The sequence below is a fragment of the Eutrigla gurnardus genome, assembly GCF_963514095.1.
Source record: "Eutrigla gurnardus genome assembly, chromosome: 3".
Lineage (NCBI taxonomy): Eukaryota > Metazoa > Chordata > Actinopteri > Perciformes > Triglidae > Eutrigla > Eutrigla gurnardus.
The window spans coordinates 720,058-747,084 of record NC_139917.1 but is presented as its reverse complement, the minus strand read 5'-3'; the positions used below and the strand labels follow the sequence as shown (position 1 = coordinate 747,084).

At 41.3% G+C, this 27,027-nt stretch overlaps 4 protein-coding genes across 5 annotated transcripts in view; all 4 read left to right on the top strand.

Annotated features, from left to right (window-relative positions):
* The first annotated feature begins 2,708 nt into the window (after positions 1-2,708).
* On the top strand, positions 2,709-12,668 carry cep44 (centrosomal protein 44). Of its 2 annotated transcripts, XM_084004988.1 has the most exons (10): positions 2,709-2,947; positions 4,549-4,696; positions 4,832-4,969; positions 5,384-5,446; positions 7,537-7,731; positions 8,671-8,793; positions 9,525-9,623; positions 10,016-10,084; positions 11,312-11,349; positions 12,423-12,666. In XM_084004988.1, exons 1-10 carry the CDS (start codon positions 2,856-2,858, stop codon positions 12,466-12,468), a joined length of 1,011 nt encoding a protein of 336 aa, XP_083861114.1. In that variant the 5' UTR covers positions 2,709-2,855; the 3' UTR covers positions 12,469-12,666. The 2 variants fall into 2 exon arrangements, with proteins under 2 accessions (XP_083861114.1, XP_083861115.1); XM_084004989.1 differs by lacking the exon at positions 8,671-8,793 and having other exon boundaries at positions 12,423-12,668.
* ndufs8a (NADH:ubiquinone oxidoreductase core subunit S8a) overlaps positions 4,843-27,027 on the top strand; it is a 172,637-nt gene continuing 150,452 nt past the window's right edge. The window contains exon 1 of the mRNA XM_084005001.1: positions 4,843-4,846. The gene's annotated coding sequence lies outside the window, so the exon portion shown is untranslated. The remainder of the gene's footprint in view (positions 4,847-27,027) is intronic.
* LOC311010472 (uncharacterized protein) lies at positions 12,829-21,917 on the top strand. The gene is made up of 3 exons (XM_084004982.1): positions 12,829-13,503; positions 16,337-16,458; positions 19,009-21,917. The coding sequence occupies exons 1-3, from the start codon at positions 13,236-13,238 to the stop codon at positions 20,104-20,106; spliced, it is 1,488 nt and encodes a 495-aa protein (XP_083861108.1). The 5' UTR covers positions 12,829-13,235; the 3' UTR covers positions 20,107-21,917.
* LOC311010840 (uncharacterized protein) lies at positions 23,297-23,824 on the top strand (the record flags this gene model as incomplete). The annotated part of the gene is made up of 2 exons (XM_084005483.1): positions 23,297-23,320; positions 23,468-23,824. 2 exons carry the CDS (start codon positions 23,297-23,299, stop codon positions 23,822-23,824), a joined length of 381 nt encoding a protein of 126 aa, XP_083861609.1.

Below are 27,027 nucleotides of genomic sequence, written 5' to 3'. Positions count from 1 at the left end.
TAGTACATTGGAAGAGTGGCTGAGCTCCCATTTTTGCAGATAAAAGACTTCTATCACTTCTGCCTCTATCTCTGGTGTTGGCTTAAACAGTCTACAAAATATGGTTTCTCTTAGATTATTAGTTTCACAGATATTAAGGCTAAAAAATGGAAGTAAACACATCTTTGCCCAACTTCAGAGTCATATTCCAAAAAACTGACAACACGTATCAGGTCCTAACTTACTTTTTTTGAAAGATCATATTCTTGTTAAAATCATATTAAAAAATTGGGAGGGTGTTTTGCCTCAATTTGTCGCAGTGATTTTTTAAAATCCTGATATTAGTGGGGTTTCTGTGGCCGTTTTTGGTACTGCATCTCTTAATATCCTACAAGTAAACATCACAGCAGGGCAATTCAAATGTGTTTTTTACCATTTACCAAAGACTTACATGTGACTAAATGCTACTGATAAATTTAGCCTTACGAAAACATTAAAATGCAGCACAGTTGTAGTTACAGAGGCAATAAGTCCTTAGATGTGAGTTGAACATGCTGAAAGCAGCTTTTAATGTCTTAAACCATGAACAAACATAGCATAATATTGAAGACTGTACATTTTGTCATACTTTAAGTATATAAATTACACAACCAAATCAAATAATAATCTTAATTTGAGCATAAAGATTTTACATTACAGTAGAAAAGTCTCCGAAGTTTGATATTGAATAACAGTTTGTCTCTATGCTCACTATGAGACAATATGTGAGTTATGATCAGAAATGGTGGATAGGAAGTATCAGAGATGTTTCAGAGCAAGATGAAGATGTACTGGTTCAGTTCATGCACCCACATGGCCCTGCCAAGAGTTTCTACTGGCCAAGAAGAGAAGACGTGCAATGTCCCACTGCAGCATATAATTGAGAATATAAAAGATTTGACGTTCCCTCTACAGAAACTGGGCGCATTGTATGCCATCAAAAAAGATGAGCACAACAGAGCAGAGATGTACATTAGACAATTTGTAAAGTGACTGCCAAATTAATGAATGTGACGAAGGAATTGGATCTAAAAGATGAAAAATGTGTGATCCCTCACAGTGAGCATAGAGACAAACTGTTATTCAATATCAAACTTTGGAGACTTTTGTACTGTAATGTAAAATATTATGCTCAAATTAAGATTATTTGATTTGGTTGTGTAATTTATATACTTAAAGTATGACAAAATGTACAGTCTTCAATATTATGCTATGTTTGTTCATGGTTTAAGACATTAAAAGCTGCTTTCACCATGTTTAACTCACATTCAAGGACTTATTGCCTCTACAACTGTGCTACATTTGAATGTTTTCGTAAGGCTAAATTTATCAGTAGCATTTAGTCACATGTAAGTCTTTGGTAAATGGTAAAAAACACATTTGAATTGCCATCCTGTGATGTTTACTGGTAGGCTATTAGGACATGCAGTACCAAAACGAGCCACAAAAACCCCACCAATATCAGGATTTTAAAAAACCACTGCGACAAAATGAGGCAAAAAACCCTCCTGATTTTTTAATATGATTTTAACAAGAATATGATCTTTTAAAAAAAGTAAGTTTGGACCTGATACTTGTTGTCAGTTTTTTGGAATATGACTCTGAAGTTGGGCAAAGATGTGTTAACTTCCATTTTTGAGCCTTAATATCTCGGAAACTAATAATCTAAGAGAGACCCTATTTTGTAGAATGTTTAAGCTAACACCAGAGATAGAGGCAGAGGTGATAGAAGTCTTTTATCTGTAAAAATGGGAGCTCAGCCACTCTTCAAATGTACTACTTTATTTCATCAAGCCTCATTTTAAGTACCTACCATACTAGGTTATCATTGAGCAACACCCCTGATATTCCATGTCTGGAGGCTATTAGTTTGAAGGCCACAGGTGAGATAGTTTTCCAGATAATGCTGTTTAAAAATGGCTTTTCAGAGTACGATGCCAAAAACCGTCTAAACTACCCTTCATTCAATGACGTTTCATGAGAAAATTGTTGACAGTAGAGACCTAATATTTTGGATTTGTCCTATTAACAAGTGTGTCTTTGTACTCACAAATTTTCAGGACATTCTGAGATGGTCAGGTGGGAGGCATTTGATGAAATGACACGGAATGACCCTTTAAGTAAAACGGAAATTAAAGCTACAATCAATATACATTGAAAGAAAAGTGGCAACAACAGTGGGAAGAAGAGAGAACAGGAAGATGGTTCTACAGAATTCAAAGAACAGTTGGCATGATGAGAAGCACAGGGAGAAGAAACAATAGCCTAATATCCAGGTTGGCTTATACAAGGTTAAACAGTGCATTATTTAAAATGGGAAAACACAGTCAGGAAGATGTGAGTTTTGTCAGCAAGAAGAAACTTTAAAGCATGTTATGATTTACTGTCAAAAGGAGAGAAAGGAAGTGATATTGAACCTCAAACGAATTAAGGTGAATTATGATTTCCGGGATCTTTTACAGAGAAGTTCTGGGGAACCTTTTGTTTCAGTATCTAAGGAGAACAAAATTCATAGCGAGAATATCATGCTTATTATTTATTTAAATATATATAATATTTTTTCCTAATTTTTTAAAATGTGTATTTATTAATAGTGTATACAGTCCCGATTCACACTCCATACCAGTAGGGGGCGGCAATGCACCAAAAAGTTGTTTGTCAACCGCCATAAAACACCAAGAAGAAGAAGGACGCCGCCAACCTAACGTTAGCTTGGTTACACCAAATTAGCCGCTAACGCTAGCTATAAATACATTTATTTTGAGCTGCCCTCTCATAAGCGTAGTCAAACATCGACTGTAGCTTCGCTGAGCCGTTTCTCTCTCTCTCGGATAAAAATGCTGTCTACCGGAGATGTCCAAGGTTGTCTGCGGGAACTGGAAACTCTTCTGCGGGCGATAAAGTACCCAGGATATGTAGACTACGATGGGTAAAATATAGCAATATATATACCTGCCCAAGCGGAAGCTTTTTAAAAGCTCAGTAGCCCTAAAGTTAAGGTTACTTAATGCACATACATATGAACTAGCCTAGCGCGACTTTTGACATTGCAGTAAGCAGGTAACGTTAGTGACCATTTTAACCGTGAACCCTACTGTCCCTCTATGTTATTGAATGTGAAACAGCCTATGTTAACCTTAGATGTCTAACATTGTCCTCAATGCTGACGCTGTTCTGAGTGGAGCCGTGCAGTTTGGGGACTTTTGTCTCTCTCGCCGTGTTCTCCTGTAACTCTTTATCTGCGGTTTGCTTCACATAAACAGTATTTTGGGGGCACGTTTGCTACTACTTCAGCAAACGTGCTTACCTTGTTAAAGACACTCACCATGCCCTTTGATCTCGTGTGGGATTCCTCTTGTAACGTTGCCTGTCGACTACAAGCCGTCACTGTTGTCCCACTTAGTGTAATGAACACCTGCCGCACTCAGGCTTGCAAGAGGAGTTGGTGTAATGCTGGAATCAGTCACAACCGAGGAACATACCATTTAGTATTATTACACCACCTCCCCTCTTTTCATCTACTCATCCAAATTTTCAGTCAAACTAGAAAACGTTGAGCTCAATAAGGACATCATTGCTATTACTTTCATCATTCATCCTATTCATACTTTCAGAAATATTCAGCGTGCTACACAAAACTTTGCCCATTCAAATGGATGGAGGGGAATGTCCGACACAAATTCATGCATTTTCATGCACTACAATTGCTATGTAGTCATTCATACAGCACATAAGCATGGGACAATAGAAGATTTCAGGTCACAATTATCCTAGCCAAAATAATTGCGATTCACAATACTTTCCCTATGATCAAAATATGTTTAAAACTCCAAAGAATGGCATGCTGGAATTACTTTGCCTTACCATTTTGTTATGAAACAAATATTGTATTGCATCACAGAGAGATCACACTTTTTTGTGAAAAAATAATCAAATGATCTTAAATAAGATTATCATAAATCATAAGGACACCCTGCTTAAATAAAGGATAAGTATTGAAAAAACATACTTTTGGACCCTGTATTTTTTTAAAACAGGTATTTAATTGTCTACCACAATAACAAGCTAGAATGCTGTTCAAGTCACTGATGAGGATATTTATAATTACCAGATAAGGAATTTTTTGTGGGTGTTTTTATCCCGATCCACTATAAAAATCTTCTATTGCGATATTATTACCCTGATAATAATCAAATGCCAGAAACTCTTTAAATGGCACTCAAACACACTGGTATCACTATATATTTTGTTAGGAAATAAATATTTTGATTAAATCACAGGTAAACCATCTTTTTTGAATAAACATCCTTTTTAGTGAAAAACCAGCAAACAATCTTAAATAAGATATCTTAATTATCATAAGTTCTCCCTGCTTAAATAAATGGTATTTTTCAAATCGGCTCTATGATAGACAGCTACAGTATTTTTTTTTAACAGTATGCAGCGTGGACATTACACACCTGGTTCTCTCTTCTTCATATGCAGTTTTTTTCTCACAGTCTCACACGTTCTTCTTTGTTTCCTGACCAGCCTTTCCAAAGGAGATCCATCCGCCTTCCTCCCCATTGTGAGCTTCACCCTCATCTCCTTCTCTCCTCCGTTTGCTCAGCAACTCATTGAGGCTGGACTGGAGCTGACTGGCAAGACTGACCTCCGATTCACTGACGCTCTTTATAAAGTAACGCACGCACACATTCTGACTGTTTACAGATGCAGCATTCACGCCTTCGCATTTGGGCCCTCCCTCTATGAAGCACACTACTGAAGTGACTACTGGTCAGTTCCACTATGAGTGTGTGTTTTGTGTGTGCAGGTACTGCGAGATATCTTCCACTATAAACCCATACTGACCAAGCAGCAGTTCCTCCAGTGGGGTTTCTCTCAAAGAAAGATATCCGTTATTTGCGACATAATTAACTTGGTCCTGCAGAAACACAAGCAACTGCAGAAGGTAAAGAACCTTTTCATGGATTATTTTTAATGTTGTGTTTATGTGTGTTTTCAATGCAGATTGCATAATCTGTTACTATAATCTCTCACTTAACGGCAGCAAAGCATTCTACCTTTCATTATAGAGACATCTGATTTTGGAACATGAAGATCATTAAAGTGATCAGTTCTGTTTGATGACACAATCTTATAAATTGTCTAAAAACTAAAAAAACTAAAGTAAGTAGTAATCACATAACTCAATACTCAACGCTCAATCCATACATGATTTATTCATAGATAGAGCAAGATCCTCTCTGTGCTGTGACACCAATGAGGTTAAGAGGGAATAACAAACCAGAATGCAAACATCATTCAACAAACAGTAGCTATGTTATGTATCTAATGGAATTGTGTGTTGATATGTGTGTTGTAGCCGAGAGTCAGATTTCCTGCCTCACACAGGGACGACCAAGGAGAAGCTCATCCAACAGACACTGTAAGTATAGTGTCAACTGTGACACCACCACTAAAAGTACAGAGTGCCATATAGTATTGCACGACACACAATTATCTAGATAACAGATCTCCAAATTCCACTGGGAAAGCAAACTAACCAACAATTGAACTCTATATGAACGAAAAATCTCACGGAGGACTTGAGGAAACAAAAGTCAAGACTGTGTAGACTGTGGTACAAACACCAACATGACTTTATTTATTTTTGTCTCGATTATTTTAGTTTGAGTGTTAGTAGCACCCATCAACCAGACTCCATTCAGAAAACAAGCATTTTAAAAGCTGTTTGCTTGTTGTCTTGCAGACAGACCTAACAAAGCCAAAGCATTACTTTTTACTAATCACCATCATTATGTTGTTATTTCAGAATCCTTTTTCTATCTATTTATTGCTCTTAAATAACAGCAAAATACTTTATTTTGGGTTCATCCAGCTGACGTGTCTTGCTAGATACAGAAATTCACAGAGCAGCTCTGGGTGATATGAAACCAGACAGGACCGTGTTTGATTTCCCAGCGTATCTGGGACTATATCCTCTCTGGTACACGCTATGCGAGTGACACAAATAAACTCAAATGATCACACGGACAAACTCGCTTGAGGAATGTGAGGTGAAAATTCAGATTTTTTTCTTGCAATAAAAATAACTCTCGATAATATGGTAATCTTTGTACCATGTGACCTCTAAAATGCAGCGATGCCTTCAATCCCTATCACAGAAATTCATATGCACATTGGTGAACAAAAACTATATTTCCCCTTTTTGACTTTGACCTTTTGAGGAATAGAGCTGGGGCCCGTTTCAGAAAGCAGGTTTAGTGAAAAACTTGAGTTAGTTAACCCTGAGATGAGGAAAACTCTGTTTTTTCAGTTTCACAAAGCCAGTTCAGCATAAATCAGTCAGTTACCATGTTAACATACTCCGTGAACCTAAAAAAACCTGTTTTCTTTGTTGAAGAAAACCTGCCGGCTCCGTGAAGCCGGCAGGTTTTCTTCAACAAAACGTGAGTTTCTCCTACATGTCTCTGCCTTTTTCTGAATCTGAACCAACTCTGAAAAAATGTGCCGTCCTTTCCTCGTCAGCCTAATCAATATGAAAATAAAAGTGATTTGATTACCTGTCCTACTGATCACATATCTAAACAATATTCTCTGACATTTTCAACATTTCATATCGCGGACATAATCCGCAACCAGATTCTTTGCTGAGCTCTTTAGATTTTTTTGCGAATGGGTGATTTATGAAATGTTTAAGGACATTTCTGTGTTAAAATAGACGCTTATATTTACTGTTTAATATGTGAAACATGATTAAAATCATATGCCTTAGTCAACGTATTTGCGCAATAATCTTATGGTTAATTTTCAACTGAAGCCACTACTTTTTGTGCCTGGGGGGATATTACCTATATGAAAAATATTTTGTTCATTGCGCTACTTTGTGAACCACAGGAGTTGAACCCCTGTCGCCTGCACCGTAGGCAGCGTTGCTAACTGTTACACCACAGAGTCGCACTGCGAGGCAGAAAAGAAAGCGTTATCACCTTTAGATCAATGGACTGTTTCATTCAGGTATACACATTAGATCAGGCAGTAATTGTCTGCCACGCGAACTATCTCTACTTTGCTGCAGTTACGTTTGCTGCTTGAGCTCGTTTTCTACATAAACACAAAGTGATATCTAATAACGCTCTCCTGGTTGCCATGGTGAATCGTAGTACCGTAGTAGTAGTAGTTGGTCAACTCAGAGTTCAGGGTTAGGTTCAGAGTTTGTTGAACCTGCTTTCTGAAACGGGCCCCAGGTGTATCAGCATATAAAAGGGACAGTTTTGTATATTTGATGTGCCAATTTATTGAATTAAAAAACATCATTATGTCCTGCCTGCCGATCCTTTCACTTGCATCACGGCATGGAAGATATACTCTTCAAATACCATTTCAGCTCGACGTGAATGTCACTGAAACTATTCAGGAGCATTACAAGGATGTCAAGCAGTAAATAAGCAGCAGGTGGGATTAGAACCCAGAGTTTGTCTTAAGTTGAATGTTGTTGTGTTTTGTGTGTTTCAGGTGTCCGAGAGGCCAATTGTTGTGAATCACATAGAGGATTCGTCCACCTTGCCCATAAGCCCCTCCAATGTGGAAGCATTCTCCTGCAATGATATAATCTATACCTCACATCGTGAAGTGTACGCCTCCGATTCTCCTGCAAATGGGGTCAGAGAGCCTCAAGGACAGGAGGAGGACAAGGATCACGTTTGTAATGTAAGCGTTTATATATAGATATATATAGACCAAGCAAAAGCCAGATAGACCGGATATCAGCCCGATTGTAGCCAGCCGTGTTGGCTCTGATCGGGATCGATAAGCTCCCCGGCAGAAAGTGTAGCATGTTGGATTTTCTGACATGTTCTGTCAAATTCATCACTTTGACCACAAGGATCACAGAGCTGCACAGGCACGCACAACCTTAAGCAATAAGTAAAAGCAGGAACAATGTTGGAGGAAACATTGATGTTACTATGGCAATGACAGCCCTGCCTCTTGGATGTTTCCTCGAGGGACTATCACGAGTGAAGAAAGATAAAAGCTGGAGATAATTTAACAACCAGTGGGTAGGAATGACATCACACATGTAGTGAAAGACAACCATCGATGATTGCTCGGGTGCTGACGTGTAGTCCGTCATGTCTCTCAGCCGAGTCATGACAAACTACTATATGAAGTGAGTCCCGATCCAGCGGCCTTATCCTTCTAAGGCTCACAGCAGCATCAAATAGACTGTCCCATTTCAAAGACTCCTTCAGCTGCAGCGGCCTTTTCCCAGTTTCACAGGACTCGATCCTGTACAGCCCAACTTATCCCAGAGTGCTTTGCATGGCGGGGATGATCAGACATGGCATCTACGAGCCGATCAGCAGCAGGAGATGGGGCAGAAATACACCCGCTAAGCCTGAAATGTATCAAGAAGCATGAGTCAGATCACATTATTAGTTACCAGACTTACCAGTTTTTATGTGATGAAGGTTAAAACCAGTTTGCCAATACGTGTTTCGCAGCGTTACAGCTTTCACCATGACAACAAGGTGACCTTGAGAAAAGTGTTCTGTATTGGAACGTGTGAAGACCAGTGGATGAACCCAAGCTGTTCCAGTCGGGTTTGAACATTTAAAAAAAAAAAGCAATCAACTTTACTGTGTTCAGTCATCAGTGGTGGAGGGAAGGCTCTCAGCACTGGAAGCCCAACTAGGGAGTCTTCTCTCTGGACTCGACAGACTCCGTGTCCTGGAGGAACGCCTGAAGGAACTTGACAAAAAAACAGACAAGGTTCATAACACATTCTTCACTCTTCTATAATATGTCATACCATTTATTTTATGTTTTAATGACATTTAGCCATATAAACTATGTTAACTAGCTAACTAGTAAACAAATAGCTGTTAGTTAAAAGTATGCAGCTTAACCAATGATAATTTGTTTTAACAGAAAATGGTCCTCTCTCAGCCTGAAATATATCATGTGCTGATTGTGTCAGCGGTTAAGCACATCCTCCATCAAAATATTAAATAAAAATAATAAAATCTGTATACTGTATATCTCTGGCCCCATTTGAATGATATGACGTTAGTCTATGCTCTTTCTTGTTATCTGCAGCTGGTTGCTAGCTGACTGGCAGCAAAGGGTAGGGGCGGGAACAGCTCATACTCATTTTTGGGACAAAACTTAGGTGCTTAAAGACCACTACAAAATAAGTAAAGATTAAAAAAAAATGCCTTTTTAACCTTCTAGATCACTTCCCAACCTATAACAATAGCTTTAAAAATCCAATATTCTTTTCTTCCTTGAAACTCAAGTCTTCTATAGCAGCCGCCTCGGTATGCGTAGGCAGCCAGCACGGCATATTTTATTGTGAAAAAGCTGTTTTTTGACAATAACTTTCATATTGCTATAATTGATCACTGTGTTATAAAAGCTCACTTCAGGCCATTGAGCGGTTGCTTAAATAAAACATTACAATTGCATTCACATTTTCTGTTTCTCATATTATTCTGTTCCAGAATGAAGGAGAAGTCATCACTATATCCAGACAGAGCTGGGAAAATCTGATGAGCAGGGTGCTGTTACTGGAAACCAAACAAGATCTGAGCCAAATCCAGGTTGTGTACACGCTGGGACCTTTCATTTTCATTTTCATGTGGGATGTACTCCCTGAATGTCCATTTCTGTCTCTTATTGTATGTTTGGATGTTGCAGTATCTTCACATGACAATAGTTGAGTTGTAACAAATTGCTAATCAAAGTTAGAGCAACAACCGTGTGGGGTTATGTGAGGATAGACAGAATTACTGGATTTGAAATCGAAAAGAGAAAATAACTTCTGTTGCAATTAACACTATAGAATGGGGCGAGGGTCAATGCTGTAAATACGGGCTGCGTCCAAAAAGTGGATTTAGTGTCAAGTCGGTCTGTCGTGTTGATTAAACACTCACGAACCAGATTAATCCCCGATTAATGACTGTTTCCCTTTTCTTTCTCACCTGTTTTTTAGTTAAGTGTCCCGCCGCCATGTCCGTCGTCTGCCTCCTGTTCTACCACCTCCATGTCTGATGCTTCAAAGGTGAGACATTGTTGTCATTATGGATAAACAAATCTAAGCAGCTTTTCAATGATGAGGTCATTATTTTGTAAATAACACCACCATATTGGTTGTATGATTTAGTTCATGTTTTATTGTGCAGTGTTGTAAACACTTCAAGTGATTGCTTTCCCAGAACTTCATTTGAATACGACATTGCGGTATTATCCCTGTGATGGACTGGTTACCTGTCTGTCTCTACATGTCTCCTTATGATAGACTGGTTACCTGTCTGTCTCTACATGTCTCCTTATGATAGACTGGTTACCTGCCTGTCTCTACATGTCGGCCCTGTGATAGACTGGTTACCTGTCTGTCTCTACATGTCAGCCCTGTGATGGACTGGTTACCTGTCTGTCTCTACATGTCAGCCCTGTGATAGACTGGTTACCTGTCTGTCTCTACATGTCAGCCCTGTGATAGACTGGTTACCTGTCTGTCTCTACATGTCAGCCCTGTGATAGACTGGTTACCTGTCTGTCTCTACATGTCAGCCCTGTGATAGACTGGTTACCTGTCTGTCTCTACATGTCAGCCCTGTGATGGACTGGTTACCTGTCTGTCTCTACATGTCAGCCCTGTGATGGACTGGTTACCTGTCTGTCTCTACATGTCAGCCCTGTGATAGACTGGTTACCTGTCTGTCTCTACATGTCAGCCCTGTGATAGACTGGTTACCTGTCCAGGTGAACCCTGCCTTCGCCCAATGACAGCTGGGATCGACTCCAGACCCTGAATACAGGTTAAGCGGTGGACGATGGTCATTTATTGATGCAATACAGAATTAAATCCTCTGGTCAAAGTGCTTCTGCCTTCACATGAGCATTTTAGTGAGTCAATTGTCCCTAAGTGTAAGTTACAGCCCAGTTGTGGAATTAGGCAGAATATTTAATTTTTTTTAAACTCATCTCAATTTCCTAATTTCCTAACAGAAAGCAATGGGGCTGTTCACTGGTGCCTTTAATTTTCCTGTGTTGAATAAGACAACAGAGAGCAGCTGTTGCCCTGTTTATTCGCTCAGTCCCCCACTGGGCCTGTTTGACTATAATGTTACAATATACAGACTCTGACTGAACCATCCTAGCAAAACATTAGAAACTAGCTCACCATCTACCTGCATGTCCATTCCACAGTGCTGCAGTTCGTCTTTTTTCAGTCCACATGGCAATAAGAAACATATTTTCCTGTCTGTCCTGTTTCTTTTTCCAGGAGGACCTCAACAACAGACTAGACAGAATCACCAACATGTAAGTTCTCAATTAAATAATAATAATGTCTGCCTCTTTTCTAGGAGTATTCACTGTAAAGGAGTTCAAAATTCAAATTCAAGTCCTGGTTGTGAAATCAATCTGCTCCCTGATTTTGATTCATTTGTGTCCTTGATTTTTTTGTTGATTTATATATTAGCTTTCTCTATTTCTGTTTTGAATGGTAAAATGTCTGGGTCCTACAAAACTACAAAGCTAGCTCTGTTTAAAGGAGTCATAACCTGGTTTTATACGTATCCAGCCCCCCTTGGATCGCTTTGGATCAATTCGTAAAACTTATTAGAAAAAAAATAAATAATTTTAATCAAACATTGAGCTTGTTCTGACCCTTTTTCGTACCGCGATTTTATCACGCGAGATTACGCGCGAGGTTTTGACTGGTCCGGATGTGCATTGTATAATATGTAATGAGGCGCGCGTTGATTCGCCGCAGGAAGGACAGAGCCGGGGGGGCTTGCCTGCATGCAGACTCCAAAACATAAACAGCCCCCTGTCATGGCGCACACACTAAATGACGAACCTTACGGAATTCAGGCATTTATGTACGAACCAGAGTCGGAACCCGAACCGGAGAGTGAAGAGCCAGAGACGGTTGAAGAGACACGTTTACAGCAGGACGTCAGGTAGCGGACGGGGGGGGGGTTGGGTGGTGAAAGAGGGGTGGGCTTATGCAAGTAGCCTCCGCGGTGACGTCACCGTAGGCGCAGAATCAAAATCTCGTGCTTTAGGAATGCACACCCTTGTGTGCTATTCCTGTTCGGAAAAAGAGCAGAAGCGAAAAAACGGCGCCACTTTCAAACTCCAGCCTTTCAGGCAAGTTTCAACTGAGGTCAAACACAGATATGCATGTTTTAACAAGAGAAATTGCGATTTCCTGGTGATGACTCCTTTAAGATCTGATTGCTTTAATTACTTTTTGTCGTCAGTTTTATGAATACATCCAGCCCAAAAGTTCCCCCTCCAACATTAAATCTGTTGAATGTTTCTTGATCTTAGAGAGGAGATGTTGGCGATGTCGGATAGAAATGTATCTGTATGTCTGATATTTGCAGGCTGAAGGGCACCTCCAGTTTGCTGAAGAGTGAAGAAGAACACTGAATGTGTATAACAGCACAATGTTGGTGTATTGCTTTGTCTTATTGGCATTGTTAATGGTCTTTAATAAACCTAATCATCACCATTATGTTCCCTGTTGCAAGTTGTAGGTGCTTTTAACTGAAGTCTGAAGAGAAATGAATGTCCAGGGATAAAGCCCTCAGTACAGTCGATGATTTTCTGGTAGCCCTTCACAAATAAACAACTCTTTCTTAAAATGGCAGGTGCTTGTTTGAATTGTTACTCATTTTGTTTTGTTTTTTGTTTTTTACAGTTGGTAACTCACTGTTGTCAACAATGAGTTGAGATTTACCGTTTTGTCACGAACAGTTTTCACCCAAACTACTAAAGCAAGCTCACTGGCCACAGGGGAGTAGTACAATAGTACAAATACTATTTTAGTAACGTGTTGTAACTGTGGCTCAGGTAGGAGGGCCCCTTGGCAGACTTTTGCTGATGGTCAGAACCGGCTCTGTGTAGTCTAGTAGGCCTATGTGCCGTACCGTGGCAGCTCTCCTCCCGAACAGAGGGGGCGCTAGTTCCTCCAGGAAAAATAACGTTTAAGGGGTTTGTGCTGCGGCCGTCATATCAACAAAGATTCCGCAGCCTCGGTTTCCGCGACTTTCTCCGTTATTTTAAAACGGTAAAACCACGTAGTTATGAATGTGAGGTAGCACTGCGACCTGCTACATCTGTCGGCGTCGTTCCAGGGACAGAAGTCCGTCTCCTCCACCAGAAAAGACCGAGTGCTGGGAGCTCGCTCTGAGACAATGTCGGCGGACTTCCACGCTCAGATCGCCTCCATCATGGAGGTGCTGGCTAACGCAGCCGTCGCGGAGATTTGTAAAGTTGTGGAGGACGGATACGAGGTGGTTAATTTGGAAATGTCCCAGAGCAAAAAGGAGAACGAGTCCCTGCGACGGAAGGTCAAACTGCTGGAGCTGCTGGTCGCCAGGTACCGAGCAGAGAGAGGAAAGGAGGGCTCCATGGTCAGCCGCTGGTCCGGGGTCCGCCTCCTCAACCGGCAGAACCGGGAGGGTAAGTGGCCCCCTTCATCTGTAAAGTCAACCTACATCTGTTCAAAAGCAGTCCATATCAAAGCCAACGGTGTCTTATTTCAACTATACCTCAACTTTAAAGGGCCACATTTAATAATACTTTTTATTTTAAAATGTAATAAAACATTCCACAATATATCTCTTCAGAAACAGCGTCACAATTTCTCTTCACTCCCCAGGCCCAGCCCAGCTAATATTAGATGATACATATACTTTGTAAATATATATATATACATACACACACACACACACACACTCACCGGCCCCTTTATTAGGTACACCTGGCCTGTCCAACTGCTCGTTAACGCACACTTCTAATCAGCCAATCACATGGCAGCAACTCAATGCATTTAGGCATGTAGACATGAGGCTTGTTCGGGATGGTCTTGACTTGACTTGACTTGACTTATCACGCCGACGAGAGCTGCAGGTGTCTGAGGGGGCGGGCTCTAAAAGAGTCTGTAACCAAACGCTGTCAAGTCGGACAACCAGTGGAGGTTCTAGACCAATTTTACTGAGGGGGCCTGGCTGGGGCCAGAGGTTTTGTCAGAGGGGCACATTCAACCCGGAGCATATTATTAGTTCCGCCTTTTGCGTCGGCGTAAAAGACAGAACTGATAAATACTGTATTATTCTTCGTTCGGAGGGGGGGCCACAGGGGGGTCCAGACTCAGTGTTACAGGGGCCCTGGCCCCTGCTGGACCCCCCCCCCCCCCCCCCCAGAACCGCCACTGTGGACAACAAAGTCAACGTGACTATGGTGCTCAAGCGATAGAACACAGCAGCAAACCAAAGAGGATATGTTTTATATATATATATATATATATATATATATATATACACACACACGTAAGGCGGAATGTGGAAGGCATTCTTTTTTTCCAGTATATTTGTATTATCATTCTATGTTTGTATTAACCAGACCTCACAAATAAATAGGCCTACTCACAGCACAATGCACAGAACTTTAGATCAAGCCATGACATCAAAGCGACAAAAATAAAAAGGCAAATCATTAAATAATTTCACCACAAGGTGGCCGCCGAGTGCAGACCTGAACACACGTCATTGAACTTTTAACCAATGAGAACCATTCCGCTGTAGTGGAGGTGTTGGCAAGCCGGTTGCAGCCGCCGTAGACTGCGCTGCCAGGCGCTGCAAGAAGCGGCTCTTAAAAACTTGTTCCTTCGATGTTTTGGGTCACGTGAGATGGTCGCGACCCTGTGACGTCTTTGCAGTCGGCTGCTAAGTCGGACACAAATTCTAGCCATCATGCATTGCTTCAACCCACAATACATCACGTTAGGTAGCGCGCTGCAGGCGGCTACAGCAAGTCAAATTCCCCTATGGTCAAGACGATCTGCTGCAGTTCAAACTGAGCATCAGAATGGGGAAGAAAGGTGATTTAAGTGACTTTGAACGTGGCATGGTTGTTGGTGCCAGACGGGCTGGTCTGAGTATTTCAGAAACTGCTGATCTACTGGGATTTTCACGCACAACCATCTCTAGGGTTTACAGAGAATGGTCCGAAAAAGAGAAAATATCCAGTGAGCGGCAGTTCTGTGGGCGCAAATGCCTTGTTGATGCCAGAGGTCAGAGGAGAATGGCCAGACTGGTTCGAGCTGATAGAAAGGAAACAGTAACTCAAATAACCACTTGTTACAACCGAGGTAAGAGCATCTCTGAATGCACAACACGTCGAACCTTGAGGCGGATGGGCTACAGCAGCAGAACACCACGCCGGGTGCCACTCCTGTCAGCTAAGAACAGGAAACTGAGGCTACAATTTGCACAGGCTCACCAAAATTGGACAATAGAAGATTGGAAAAACGTTGCCTGGTCTGTTGAGTCTCGATTTCTGCTGCGACATTCGGATGGTAGGGTCAGAATTTGGGGTCAACAACATGAAAGCAACGGTTCAGGCTGGTGGTGGTGGTGTAATGGTGTGGGGGATATTTTCTTGGCACACTTTGGGCCCATTAGTACCAATTGAGCATCGTGTCAACGCCACAGCCTACCTGAGTATTGTTGCTGACCATGTCCATCCCTTTATGACCACAGTGTACCCATCTTCTGATGGCTACTTCCAGCAGGATAACGTGCCATGTCATAAAGCGCGAATCATGTCAGACTGGTTTCTTGAACATGACAATGAGTTCACTGTACTCAAATGGCCTCCACAGTCACCAGATCTCAATCCAATAGAGCACCTTTGGGATGTGGTGGAACGGGAGATTTGCATCATGGATGTGCAGCCGACAAATCTGCAGCAACTGCGTGATGCTATCATGTCAATATGGACCAAACTCTCTGAGGAATGTTTCCAGTACCTTGTTGAATCTATGCCACGAAGGATTAAGGCAGTTCTGAAGGCAAAAGGGGGTCCAACCCGGTACTAGCAAGCTGTACCTAATAAAGTGGCCGGTGAGTGTATATCTATCTATATATATATATATATATCTATATATATATATATATATATAGATATATATATATCAACATAAAAATCAACACTTGCTTCCGCACTCACTTAAAGCTCTTTTATTTAATCAGTCAACGTTTCAGTCTTTTGACGTTCATCAGGACCCTTTATTTCATAATGCCATATTTATTTATTTCATGGGAATATTATTTCTATCTTATTTTCAAATGAATGGGGCATGGTTATATAAACTTTGAAGTCAGACTTCCACAGAGAGTAGCATACAGTGTTTGGTGTGATCCCTTATGTCATACCAGCTGGATCATTACTAAAAATGTCCTGGAAAAAGAGTTGGACCGCCGCCATTATTCTCCTTCTAATGTTCCACCAGGCCCCTCTCTGCAAGGCCGGACCAGGTGTCTGAACCGAGACCCAGGGACTCAGCAGTCTATGCAGAAGATCATGCCTATGAACCTGCATCAGGATGCTGATCAGGAGGTCACCAAAACGAAGGTAGCTATTCCACAGTGCATCCAAAAACTGTCTTTGGACGTGTTTCCTCCACACACGTCGGCCTCTTACAGGTTTGATGCTGCATCAGCAGCTCAGCTTTGTCACCAGCTGAAGAGGCAGAGAAGAAGGGTCATTCCGTGTCATTTCATCAAATGCCTTCCACCTGACCATCTCAGAATGTCCTGAAAAAAGTACAAAGACACACTTGTTAATAGGACATCATTGAATGAAGGGTAGTTTAGACGGTTTTTGGCATGATGCTCTGAAAAGCCATTTTTAAACAGTAATATCTGGAAAACTATCTCACCTGTGGCCTTCAAATTTTCTACAGTGTATATCTGTTACTAATAGCCTCCAGACATGGAATATCAGGGGTGTAGCTCAAAAATGGAAGTAAACACATCTTTGCCCAAATTCAGAGCCATTTTCCAAAAAACTGACAAGTATCAGGTCCAAACTTACTTTTTTTAAAAGATCATATTCTTGTTAAAATCATATTAAAAAATCAGGAGGGTGTTTTGCTTCAATTTGTCGCAGTGATTTTTTAAAATCCTGATATTGGTGGGGTTTTTGTGGCCATGTTTGCTACTGCATGTGGGTTTTTTTACCAAAGACTTACATGTGACTAAATGCTACTGATACATTTAGCCTTACGAAAACATTTAAAAGTAGCACAGTTGTAGTTACAGAGGCAATAAGTCCTTGAATGTTAGTTGAACATGCTGAAAGCAGCTTTTAATGTCTTGACTTAAACCATGAACAAACATATGATAGCATAATATTGAAGACTGTACATTTTGTCATACTTTAAGTATATAAATTACACCACCAAAGCAAATAATAATCTTAATTTGAGCATAAAGATTTTACATTACAGTAGAAAAGTTTTCAAAGTTTGATATTGAATAGTTTGTCTCTATGCTCACTATGAGGGATCACACATTTTTCATCTTTTAGATCCAATTCCTTCGTCACATTCATTAATTTGGCAGTCACTTTACAAATTGTCTAATGTACATCTCTGCTCTGTTGTGCTCATCTTTTTTGATGGCATACATGCACCGGGTTTCTGGAGAGGGAACGTCAATCCTTGCAGTTATATGCTGCAGTGGGACATTGCACATGTCTTCTCTTCTTGGCCAGTAGAAACTCTTGGCAGGGCCATGTGGGTGCATGAACTGAACCAGTACATCTTCATCTTCATCTGAAACATCTCTGATATTTCCTTTCCACCATTTCTGATCATACACACAACTCACATATTGTCTCATAGTGAGCATAGAGACAAACTGTTATTCAATATCAAACTTTGGAGACTTTTCTACTGTAATGTAAAATCGTTATGCTCAAATTAAGATTATTATTTGATTTGGTTGTGTAATCTGTGTGTATGTAAATACTTAAAGTATGACAAAATGTGCAGTCTTCAATATTATGCTATCATATGTTTGTTCATGATTTAAGACATTAAAAGGTGCTTTCAGCATGTTCAACTCACATTCAATGCCTCTGTAACTACAACTGTGCTACATTTTAATGTTTTCGTAAGGCGAAATGTATCGGTAGCATTTAGTCACATGTAAGTCTTTGGTAAATGGTAAAAAACACAATTGAATTGCCCTGCTGTGATGTTTACTGGTTGGCTATTAGGACATGCAGTACCAAAAACCCCACCAATATCAGGATTTTAAAAATCACTGCGACGAAATGAGGCAAAACACCCTCACAAATTTTTAATATGATTTTAACAATAATTTGATCTTTCAAAAAAAGTAAGTTTGAATCTGATTTTTGAATATGGCTCTGAAGTTTACTTGCATTTTTGAGCCTTAATATCTGTGAAACTAATCATCTAAGAGAGACCATATTTTGTAGAATGTTTAAGCTAACACCAGAGATAGAGGCAGAAGTGATAGAAGTCTTTTATCTGCAAAAATGGGAGCTCAGCCACTCTTCAAATGTACAACTTTATTTCAACAAGCCACATTTTAAGTAACTACCATACTAGGTTATCATTGAGCTACACCCCTGATATTCCATGTCTGGAGGCTATTAGTAACAGATATACACTGTAGAAAATTTGATGGCCACAGGTGAGATAGTTTTCCAGATATTGCTGTTTAAAAATGGCTTTTCGGAGTATGATGCCAAAAACCGTCTAAACTACCCTTCATTCAATGATGTTAAATGAGAAAACTATTGACAGTAGAGACCTAATGTTTTGGATTTGTCGATTTGTCCTATTAAAAAGTGTCTTTGTACTTGAATTTTTTCAGGACATTCTGAGATGGTCAGGTGGGAAGATTTTCAGAAATTTGATGAAATGACACGGAATGACCCAGAAGTGAACAAGTGACACGCCGATTTGAATGGGTTTTTTGATATTGGTTGACCATAAAAATGGTCCTCACATGTTAGGACAATATTCATTTTTTATTGACTATTTATGAAATTATACATACACATTTTTAGTAATGATTATCACCCGGGTATCAATTTGGGGGATTTTTGTGGGCATTGATTGTTCACACTCATGGGTTTGTCTATCAGCCAGCAGAGCCCGAGGAGGAGGGGGAGCTGCTAATCATCAAGGTGCAAGGAACGATGGAGACGCCAACCACCAATCAGGAAGCGTCTGCAGACGCCTGCACCAGTAGCAAAGGAGACACCCACGCCTCCACATCACTCCCCGCTGCCTCGAAGGACACCCGACGACCAGAGGTCAGTGGATCTGACGCCGTCACCTTTGTTGTCGGCAGGACAGCTGAAACTGGCAGCAGCAGTGACACTACGTACAGTTCCCAGCTGGAGCTAACAGGAAGTGATGTCAGAGCAGGGGACAGGGAGCTGCTGAATTCAGACGCTGGCATGACACCAAGCAGAGATGCTGTGCCAGCTTCTTGTGGTGATGTGTTGGATAATAACGCTGCGTTAGACATCTCCAAGTGCTCCCTGTCAGAGATGATAGTCATTGATGGAGAGGTGATGTCAGAGAAGGAGGGAGAGCGGTGTGGGTGGTCAGATATAGACCAGACAAAGAGCGAAATAACGACATCATTCGTGGTTGAATCAGTAGGACATGGGTCAGTGCATGGGAAGTCCTCTCTACAGGCAGGGTCCTTTCTCCCTTGTAATGATACTCCCGGCGGTTGGACCTCCTCCAGCATCAAGTCCCCCGTGTCCCTGGACCACCCTGCAAGCCTCCACAGACACTTGTCCAGCAGCCTCCCCATGGCGTTCTACAACGCCGTCACCATGGAGCGGCCGTACGGCTGCACCAGCTGCACCAAGCGCTTCTTCCTGGAGTCCGACCTGCAGAAGCATGTCGCCAGGCACACCCGGGAGAAGCCCTACACCTGCCTGCTGTGCGGCAAGAGCTTTGTGTGCCACAGCCAGCTGGACATCCACCGCAATGTGCACACCGGAGAGAGGCCCTTCAGCTGCTCTGTCTGCAGCCGACGCTTCGCCCATCCCAGCAACCTCAAGAGGCACCAGAGGATCCAGCACTTACCACAAAGACCGGACCTCCCTCAACACTGTCGCACCAACAGTTTAGAGCCAGGGTTCAGTCTGGAGATGACTACATACAGTCACTGTACACAATACAACAAAACACGCTCACTTTTGAACCCTGAGGGCTACTTTTAGCACTCTTTTTTTGAATTTTTTTATTTATTAAAAACCGAAAGAGTTGTGTGGCGCTGCACCACACATTGGTCTATATAGGGGAACACTGCACCATGTAACACTGAGTTGATGTTAAAGGGCAAGTTTTAAAATGGGGTTGAATGAGCTACCAGTGTACGGCTGTGGACAAGCGTAGAAGCAAAACACGTTTTAAACCTTTTTTAAGTGTTTGCTATATTCAGAGTATGTTTGTATGTATGTCACTGCTTTATCAGACAAACCATTCCAACGGGGAACATTTTGCTGCTTCCACAGAAGTACCTTACTTTGCTTCCCTGCTAACCGCCACTGACTATAGACAAGTAACTCATTCAAGCCCACTTCAAAACATTCTGCTCGTGTCACTTCTGTGAGATCTATCTCAATGTTTTTTCTCCTGCCCTTGCGGTATTTTGTACTTTTGCTCATGCCAACTGCTTTAATGAATGTATGAATATCTAGGCAAACACTCAACATACAACATGTCAGGAATCAAACAAGCAACCCTACATAATATGTTAGAAATAAGAATTAAAAAAAAATAATTTGGCGTTTCTCTGTGAGAAGATGAGGGGAAAATCCCACACGCACACTATGTGTAATTAAAAATCACGAAAGAAAAATCAGCGTACAGCCACAGTGGCCTTTGTGCCCCTGGCCCTGTCCAAGTTCCATGTAAAAAGTGCCTGTGCAGCGTAGTGGGCTTAATTACAGCCATCCAAGCTGAGTGGCATTTTTATTGTTAAAGTACTGGTCCGGTTCGGCTCCGGTCCTGCTCACACCAAAAGTCTGAAGCCCAAGCCCGACCCAGAATCCCGCTGTGTCCTACACAGTCATCAACAATATGTTCAGTCATAAAACGGCTCGCAGGGGGAGATCCCACTGAGCCATGATGTCTACTGTCTATCGATTAAAGCCTACTTCATGTCCACATAGTGGTGAAGTCCCGCCTTTCTATTTCCGGTACATGGGACCTCAATATGAATTTCTGATGCATGTATTCCTATGGCTAGATGGAAATTATTTTCTGGTCCTGTTTGAATTGTGCCATGAATTTCACAAATGTTGTTTGTGGTTTTTAAAGATAATTTTTCATGCAAAAAAAAACTGAATTATGGTGAAAAAGTTTGATAATGGTAGGTTTTGTGTGAGGCCGCTTTGTGAACTACAGCTCGTCGCTGCTCTCAGCATGAATGATATCCGTCAGTTTGAGCCAGCGAATCCTGGTCTTCTCATCGGGCAGGAACCGAAAGCATGAACAGCCATACCTGCTGGAATGGAACATTCAGGAACAACAACATCTTCGTTTGATCGCCACTGAATCGCTGTGAGAAAGGGTGATGACGTGACGTCACATACGCCACGTGTAGTCTTTCTCATTGTGTTTTCTCTACAGCCTTAAACTGAACAATTGCACAATACGGCCAAACTCTTGACGTGAACAATTTAAATTTAAATCCACAAACAACATTTCTTATTTGGGGTATATAAAGACTGGGACCAGCAAATAATTCTATTAACTGCATATATAAAGATACAGAATATGTTTTATTGCTTTCAAGTAATTATTCCTTTGTAAGATGTTATTTTAAAAAATCCAATTTAACATGAACTTATTACAAATATTTGAATACATAATTCATGTTTTGTTATGAATTAGGATGTTATGGTATTAATCTGAAAGGTGAAACCATCTAATTTTACTCAATGGCCTTTGTGCCCTGTCATGTGGCCTTGGTGCCCCTAAAAAATGCAAAGTGAAGGCTAAATGATCTTGCCCCTAAAATGACGATTTCCAACCCTGGTTGATACTGTTAAGTACAAGATTTGTATTTTGACATTTAAACTGCAATAAAATTATGAAAGATCAATCTTTTCCAAAAATGTTTTTTCATTGTTTTCATCAAAGGGTTCTTGTTTAATTTATATCATAAATGAATTACTCACAATTAAAAATGTACCCTTTAGATGCCAGTTTTGATCATTTACAACTAACCGCTTATTGAAAATACACTATAATTTAATATTCTTAAAAAACTATTTGACTTTGATTGTTATTAATATCACCGGCTGACCCATCTGAATAATAAGTGAGAAGATTGATTTTAGTGCATTATTATTTTTTGAATAATGTCAGATTTAACAAAAAAGTTACATTGGTACTGTAAACTACAAGATTTGTATTTTGATCTTTAAACTGCAATAATATTTTGAAAGATCAATATTTTCAAACATTGTTTTTTCATTTTATTCATGAAGGGGTTCTTGTTTAATTTATATCAGGATTTAATTAATCAATTAAAAATGAACCCTTTAGATGCCAATTTTGATCATATACTGCTTTTTGAAAAATACACTAAATTCAGTATTCTCAAAACAATATTTGACTTTATTATCAATATCACCGGCTGACCCATCTGAATAATAACTGAGAAGATTGACTTAAATTATAAATTTCAGGCAAAATCGTCTTTCACTTTAATTTGGGAGGGGGGGGGGGGGGATTTTAAGTCGATTAAATTTTATATTCTAAACTAATTGTTTAAATGTACTCTTACTTTATTTGTGCAGGAACAACTTTCAGATTGTTTTGTTTTTTCTAATATTTGTTCCTCAACAAAATGGAAAGCCATACCAGTATGTGTTAGTGCCATTTTAAGAGAATTTCTATTTTTATTTTATAATCGTGACGTGAAATATTTATATTGTCCCACAGCTACCAGGACGTCAAGATTGTGCAGTTGTTATGATTATACAGAAACATGAAGCTTGCATCTCTATGGTATATTTGTAAATCCCATACCGTGCACTGTTTGTAAAACGATTGCAACCATTTTTTTTTCTAATTGTGTTTTCTTTGCTGTGGGCTCATCAGGGGATACCTCAGAGAAACGCTGTCCCTCCCAGACGCTGCTGCGATGGCAGGAGGGCAGTCATACTGAACATGGGGTGCGGCCATCTTGTTCCACCTACACAGCAGAAACGGTGGCAGGGAACTCATCATTCAGCCAGACAAAGTCAAACCTTGCTTCTAGTTTCCTTGCAGTTTCTCAAATGCGTCTGTGAGATCAGGAGAGTCCTGCGACTAAGCTGGAGGTCATTGTATTGAACTCACTTCCATGTGCAGCGGAGGAGAGCTGCGGCGGGGCGTCGTCCTCTGAACGAGGTGGACATGACGGAGCTCAGGACGACACCAGTGTGAGGTCACAGTATCAGTCGCTGCTGTGTATTCAGAGCAGCGAGCCACCCAGCGAAGGGATATTCAAAGGTAATGCAGCCTACAACAGTTCCCTGGTGGACTACCAGCAACCGCAGCACTCTTGGTCTGGAATCCATCCGGTAGACAACGGGCCATTCTCCAATCGAAACCCCCTTTATCAAGCATCCAGCAATCAGAGCCAGGAGTCCTGGTCGACGCAGTCCCAGCAGCCATGAGCACGTCCACACAGGAGAGAAGCCATACCAGTGCGGGAAGAGGTTCGGCCAGGTCTGCAGCCTGAAGCGCCACCAGATGGTCCACACGGGGGAGAGGCCGTTCCCCTGCCCCCACTGTGGAAAGCAGTTCTCCACCTCTACCAACCTGAAGGTCCACCAGAGCGTCCACACCGGGGAGAAGAGGTTACACTGCTCCAAGTGTGGCAAGAACTTCTCCTTCCTCAGCAACCTCATCAGGCACCAGGCTCTGCACACCGCCAAGTAGAGCAAGTTGCATATGCACGAGTCCGCTGTGTAAACCCCCTCCCTGTACCTCCCAACATGGACACCACCACCATCCACACTTACTTGACATCAAACTGTTCGGGGTTTTATATGATTGTGTCCACCCTGTGGATTGATGACATTTGTCTGGTCTTCATTTCAACAACATTTGGTCAATATATCCTTAAACATTTTATATTCACTGTCATTTCATGTATGAGGTCAGTGCTGTTGGGAAGTACTCAGCTATGTTAATATCCTGTCGTCCCTGAATCAGGTTTAATTTGAAAAGATTTGATGAAAGGTGTGTTCATTTCATTTCCAACATTTCAATAAACTCACTAGACATGCTGATGATCTGACAGACACTTTTTATTTATTTATGACCAAGTCTGTGCCAATCCTCGCTCTTCTTCAGGCAACACTTTTGTCAATTTTGAAAATATGTAGGTGACATGTTTCAACTAAAAATATCCACCAAGTTTTATGATGTTTTGACAAACTGTCATTAGCTCCTTTTATACTGCCTTTTCTTTGCGGGATTATCACATCTTTTTTTCCCGCAACGTCATTAGTGTCAAAGGTCCAGAGACAGAACGGGGTGTCAGAGTGGTTCCTCCTCTGAGCAGCAATGAAGCTCTCAAAGCCATAACAGGTGAGAGACGACCTCAGTGTGAATGGAGAGAGAATAGAAGGTGACGTTTTGATGTGTGCGCGACCCACCATCGGGGAGATTTAACAAGCTCAGAAGGTTGATCCGAAGATGACGGAAAGTCAGTAGGTAGTCACACGAGGCCGCCATTGTATCCATCAACATGTTGTATATGACACATAGCAACTTTGCTTGTACTTGAAAAGTCCTGTAAATATGCAAAACAAGCAAACAAACTTTACTCTCTGTTCACCTGCCATTGTTGTTTTGGTGTGCTGGAGGTAATCGTATTTCTGACACATATATTACGTCACTCTACCACCGATGCCGTTGTGTTAAACTTCACATCGTCTCTGGTTCCACAAAGCCAGGATGCTTTTGTAGAAGGATAAATGCAGCAATGCTGTGTAGCGCTGTCACTACAATCAGTCTACATTCACACATTCATACACTGACAAGCCTGATTTGTTCTCTTGGAGCTAAAATCATCCAATTCAACCAGAATATGCGTTTCATTAGACGGACACAGTTATCTTCAACTTTTAATTCATTTGTTTTATTGTCTGAAATTGCCCCGACAGGGCGACCGTGCGTGTGCTGCTTCCTTTTCCCCCCATCCGGTGTGTGCGCGCTTGCATAGATTGTTGGCGGTGGTGAATGCTGCCGGCTGCCTGGCGTCCCTTGTTTCCTCCTCCATCCTCTCAGGTGTGTGAGTGTTTGTGCTGTTAAAAGGTGTTCTAATCCCCGTGACTGAACCGCTGCTGCTTTGTTTACATTGTGTCATACTCAACGTGTCTGCTGCTGCTGTTTGCCGACACAGCGTTCCCCGGCGGCCGTCGGAAGCGCAGCTCGCTTCCAGCCAAGGACCGTTTCAGCACGTCTGGAGCAGGATGGTGGCTCTGTTTTGTTTTATACTGAGGGCCTTTACTGGGGACTGGTCCTCTCTTACCGTGTGCTTGTGAATGAGTGACTGAGTGTGGGTTTCAACCGTTCAACAGTTTTTCTTTGTTTATTTTAGTTATTAAGCGATTTGTTTTGTAAATTAGCTAATTGTTTTGTTTAGTTTCCTTTGCTTTAAGATTTAAACGTTTTTTTTTTAGTATTCTGATTGTGGTGGAAATCAGTTTATGATCACCTGATGAGAAATAAGAATACAACTCCTAACAGCGCTTTTAGTAATTCATTCTATAAACAGTCCAAAACAGGCTAGCAGTCGCTACAGACAGACTGTAAACAGACAAAGTCTAATAAGTCAAAGCCCTCGCAAACAGGGTATCCAAGCGGACCGCATTACCGACATACAGCTTCAGAGCAAACTATCTGGCCAGATAGGGGCAGACTCCTTAAGAGTCTGACCAAGTCTTCAGTCTTGAGAAGGGCTTTTTATACAGTTGTTTGTGACGTGTCATCAGAGAAGCATTGTTCCGTTGTTTGTGTAGACGGAGAACTTTGTCCAGAATGTGGTGTTTGAACCACTCATCAGTGTCCATATATCTATATTGACTTGCCAGCTGTGCTGGTGTCACAAGATGCATTTCACAACTCATGTAACACATGACATGACATAAGTGCAGAATACAGGTTACCTCATGACACTTGGAATAGTATGAGTTAAAACTACTCAAACTACTAATTATACTATAATGAACTACTAAATGAAAAATTCCCATCACACTGATTAGGTTCTTTTCTTTGTTGTTTTTGGTGTGTGTTGCAATCCCCACTAATTTGTTTTATCCCCCCCTCCCCCCTTTTTTCAGTTGCTGGAGGCTGGAGGTGGGGGTGCTGGTGACTTGGTGGTGGCATCCTCCTGTTCTGTCTTGGTCGTAGGGTTTTCTTCACGGAGTGTGTCTGCCACTGTGCCTGGTGATTTAAGTTTGTTTTATTATTATTTTTGGTGGATCCCTCCCTTGCACTAGCCCTGCTCCATCCACTTAGGCCCCAGCCCTGATTAAGTTTTCCCCCCTGGTGTAAATGAGTTAAATCTTTTTAGAGAGAATTTTAATATTAAATAAAATAAAACTGTTTTAAAAACTTTGAACCACGTCTCATGCCCTCAGTAACGACGAACCTACGTGCCTGGTGTTGAGTTGAGTAATTCTCTGGGTGAAAGTCCCAGGGTGGCGTTTGTATTTTTCCCCTTCCCCTTTTCCCTTCCCCGTCTCTCCTTTTTTTCCTGAAGTCAGGGATCTCAGTGTTTCTTAGCCGGTTTTGTTGTCACTCTGTTTTTTGGAATAACTTGCAATTCTGAGAATAAAGACTTGGTTCTACTGTCCTCACTCAGTGCCTGTGTCCTCCTTTCAGCCCAGACCTGACATGCATCACAAAGAAATACTGAGAAGCATAGCTGTACATGGTTTCATTTTAAGCCAGAGGCACTTCCTGCAATCCTTCAAGCCAGAGCGAACTTGCACGACTTGTGATAATGGCTGCGTTTCGGATCGCATGCATTTGCACCTATGCATGCACAAGACTTGAGAGGAGCCGCCGGAACTCATTGTAAACGTGTCAAGTTCCCACCACGTCAAGTCGGGCACAGGTGCACTACACGG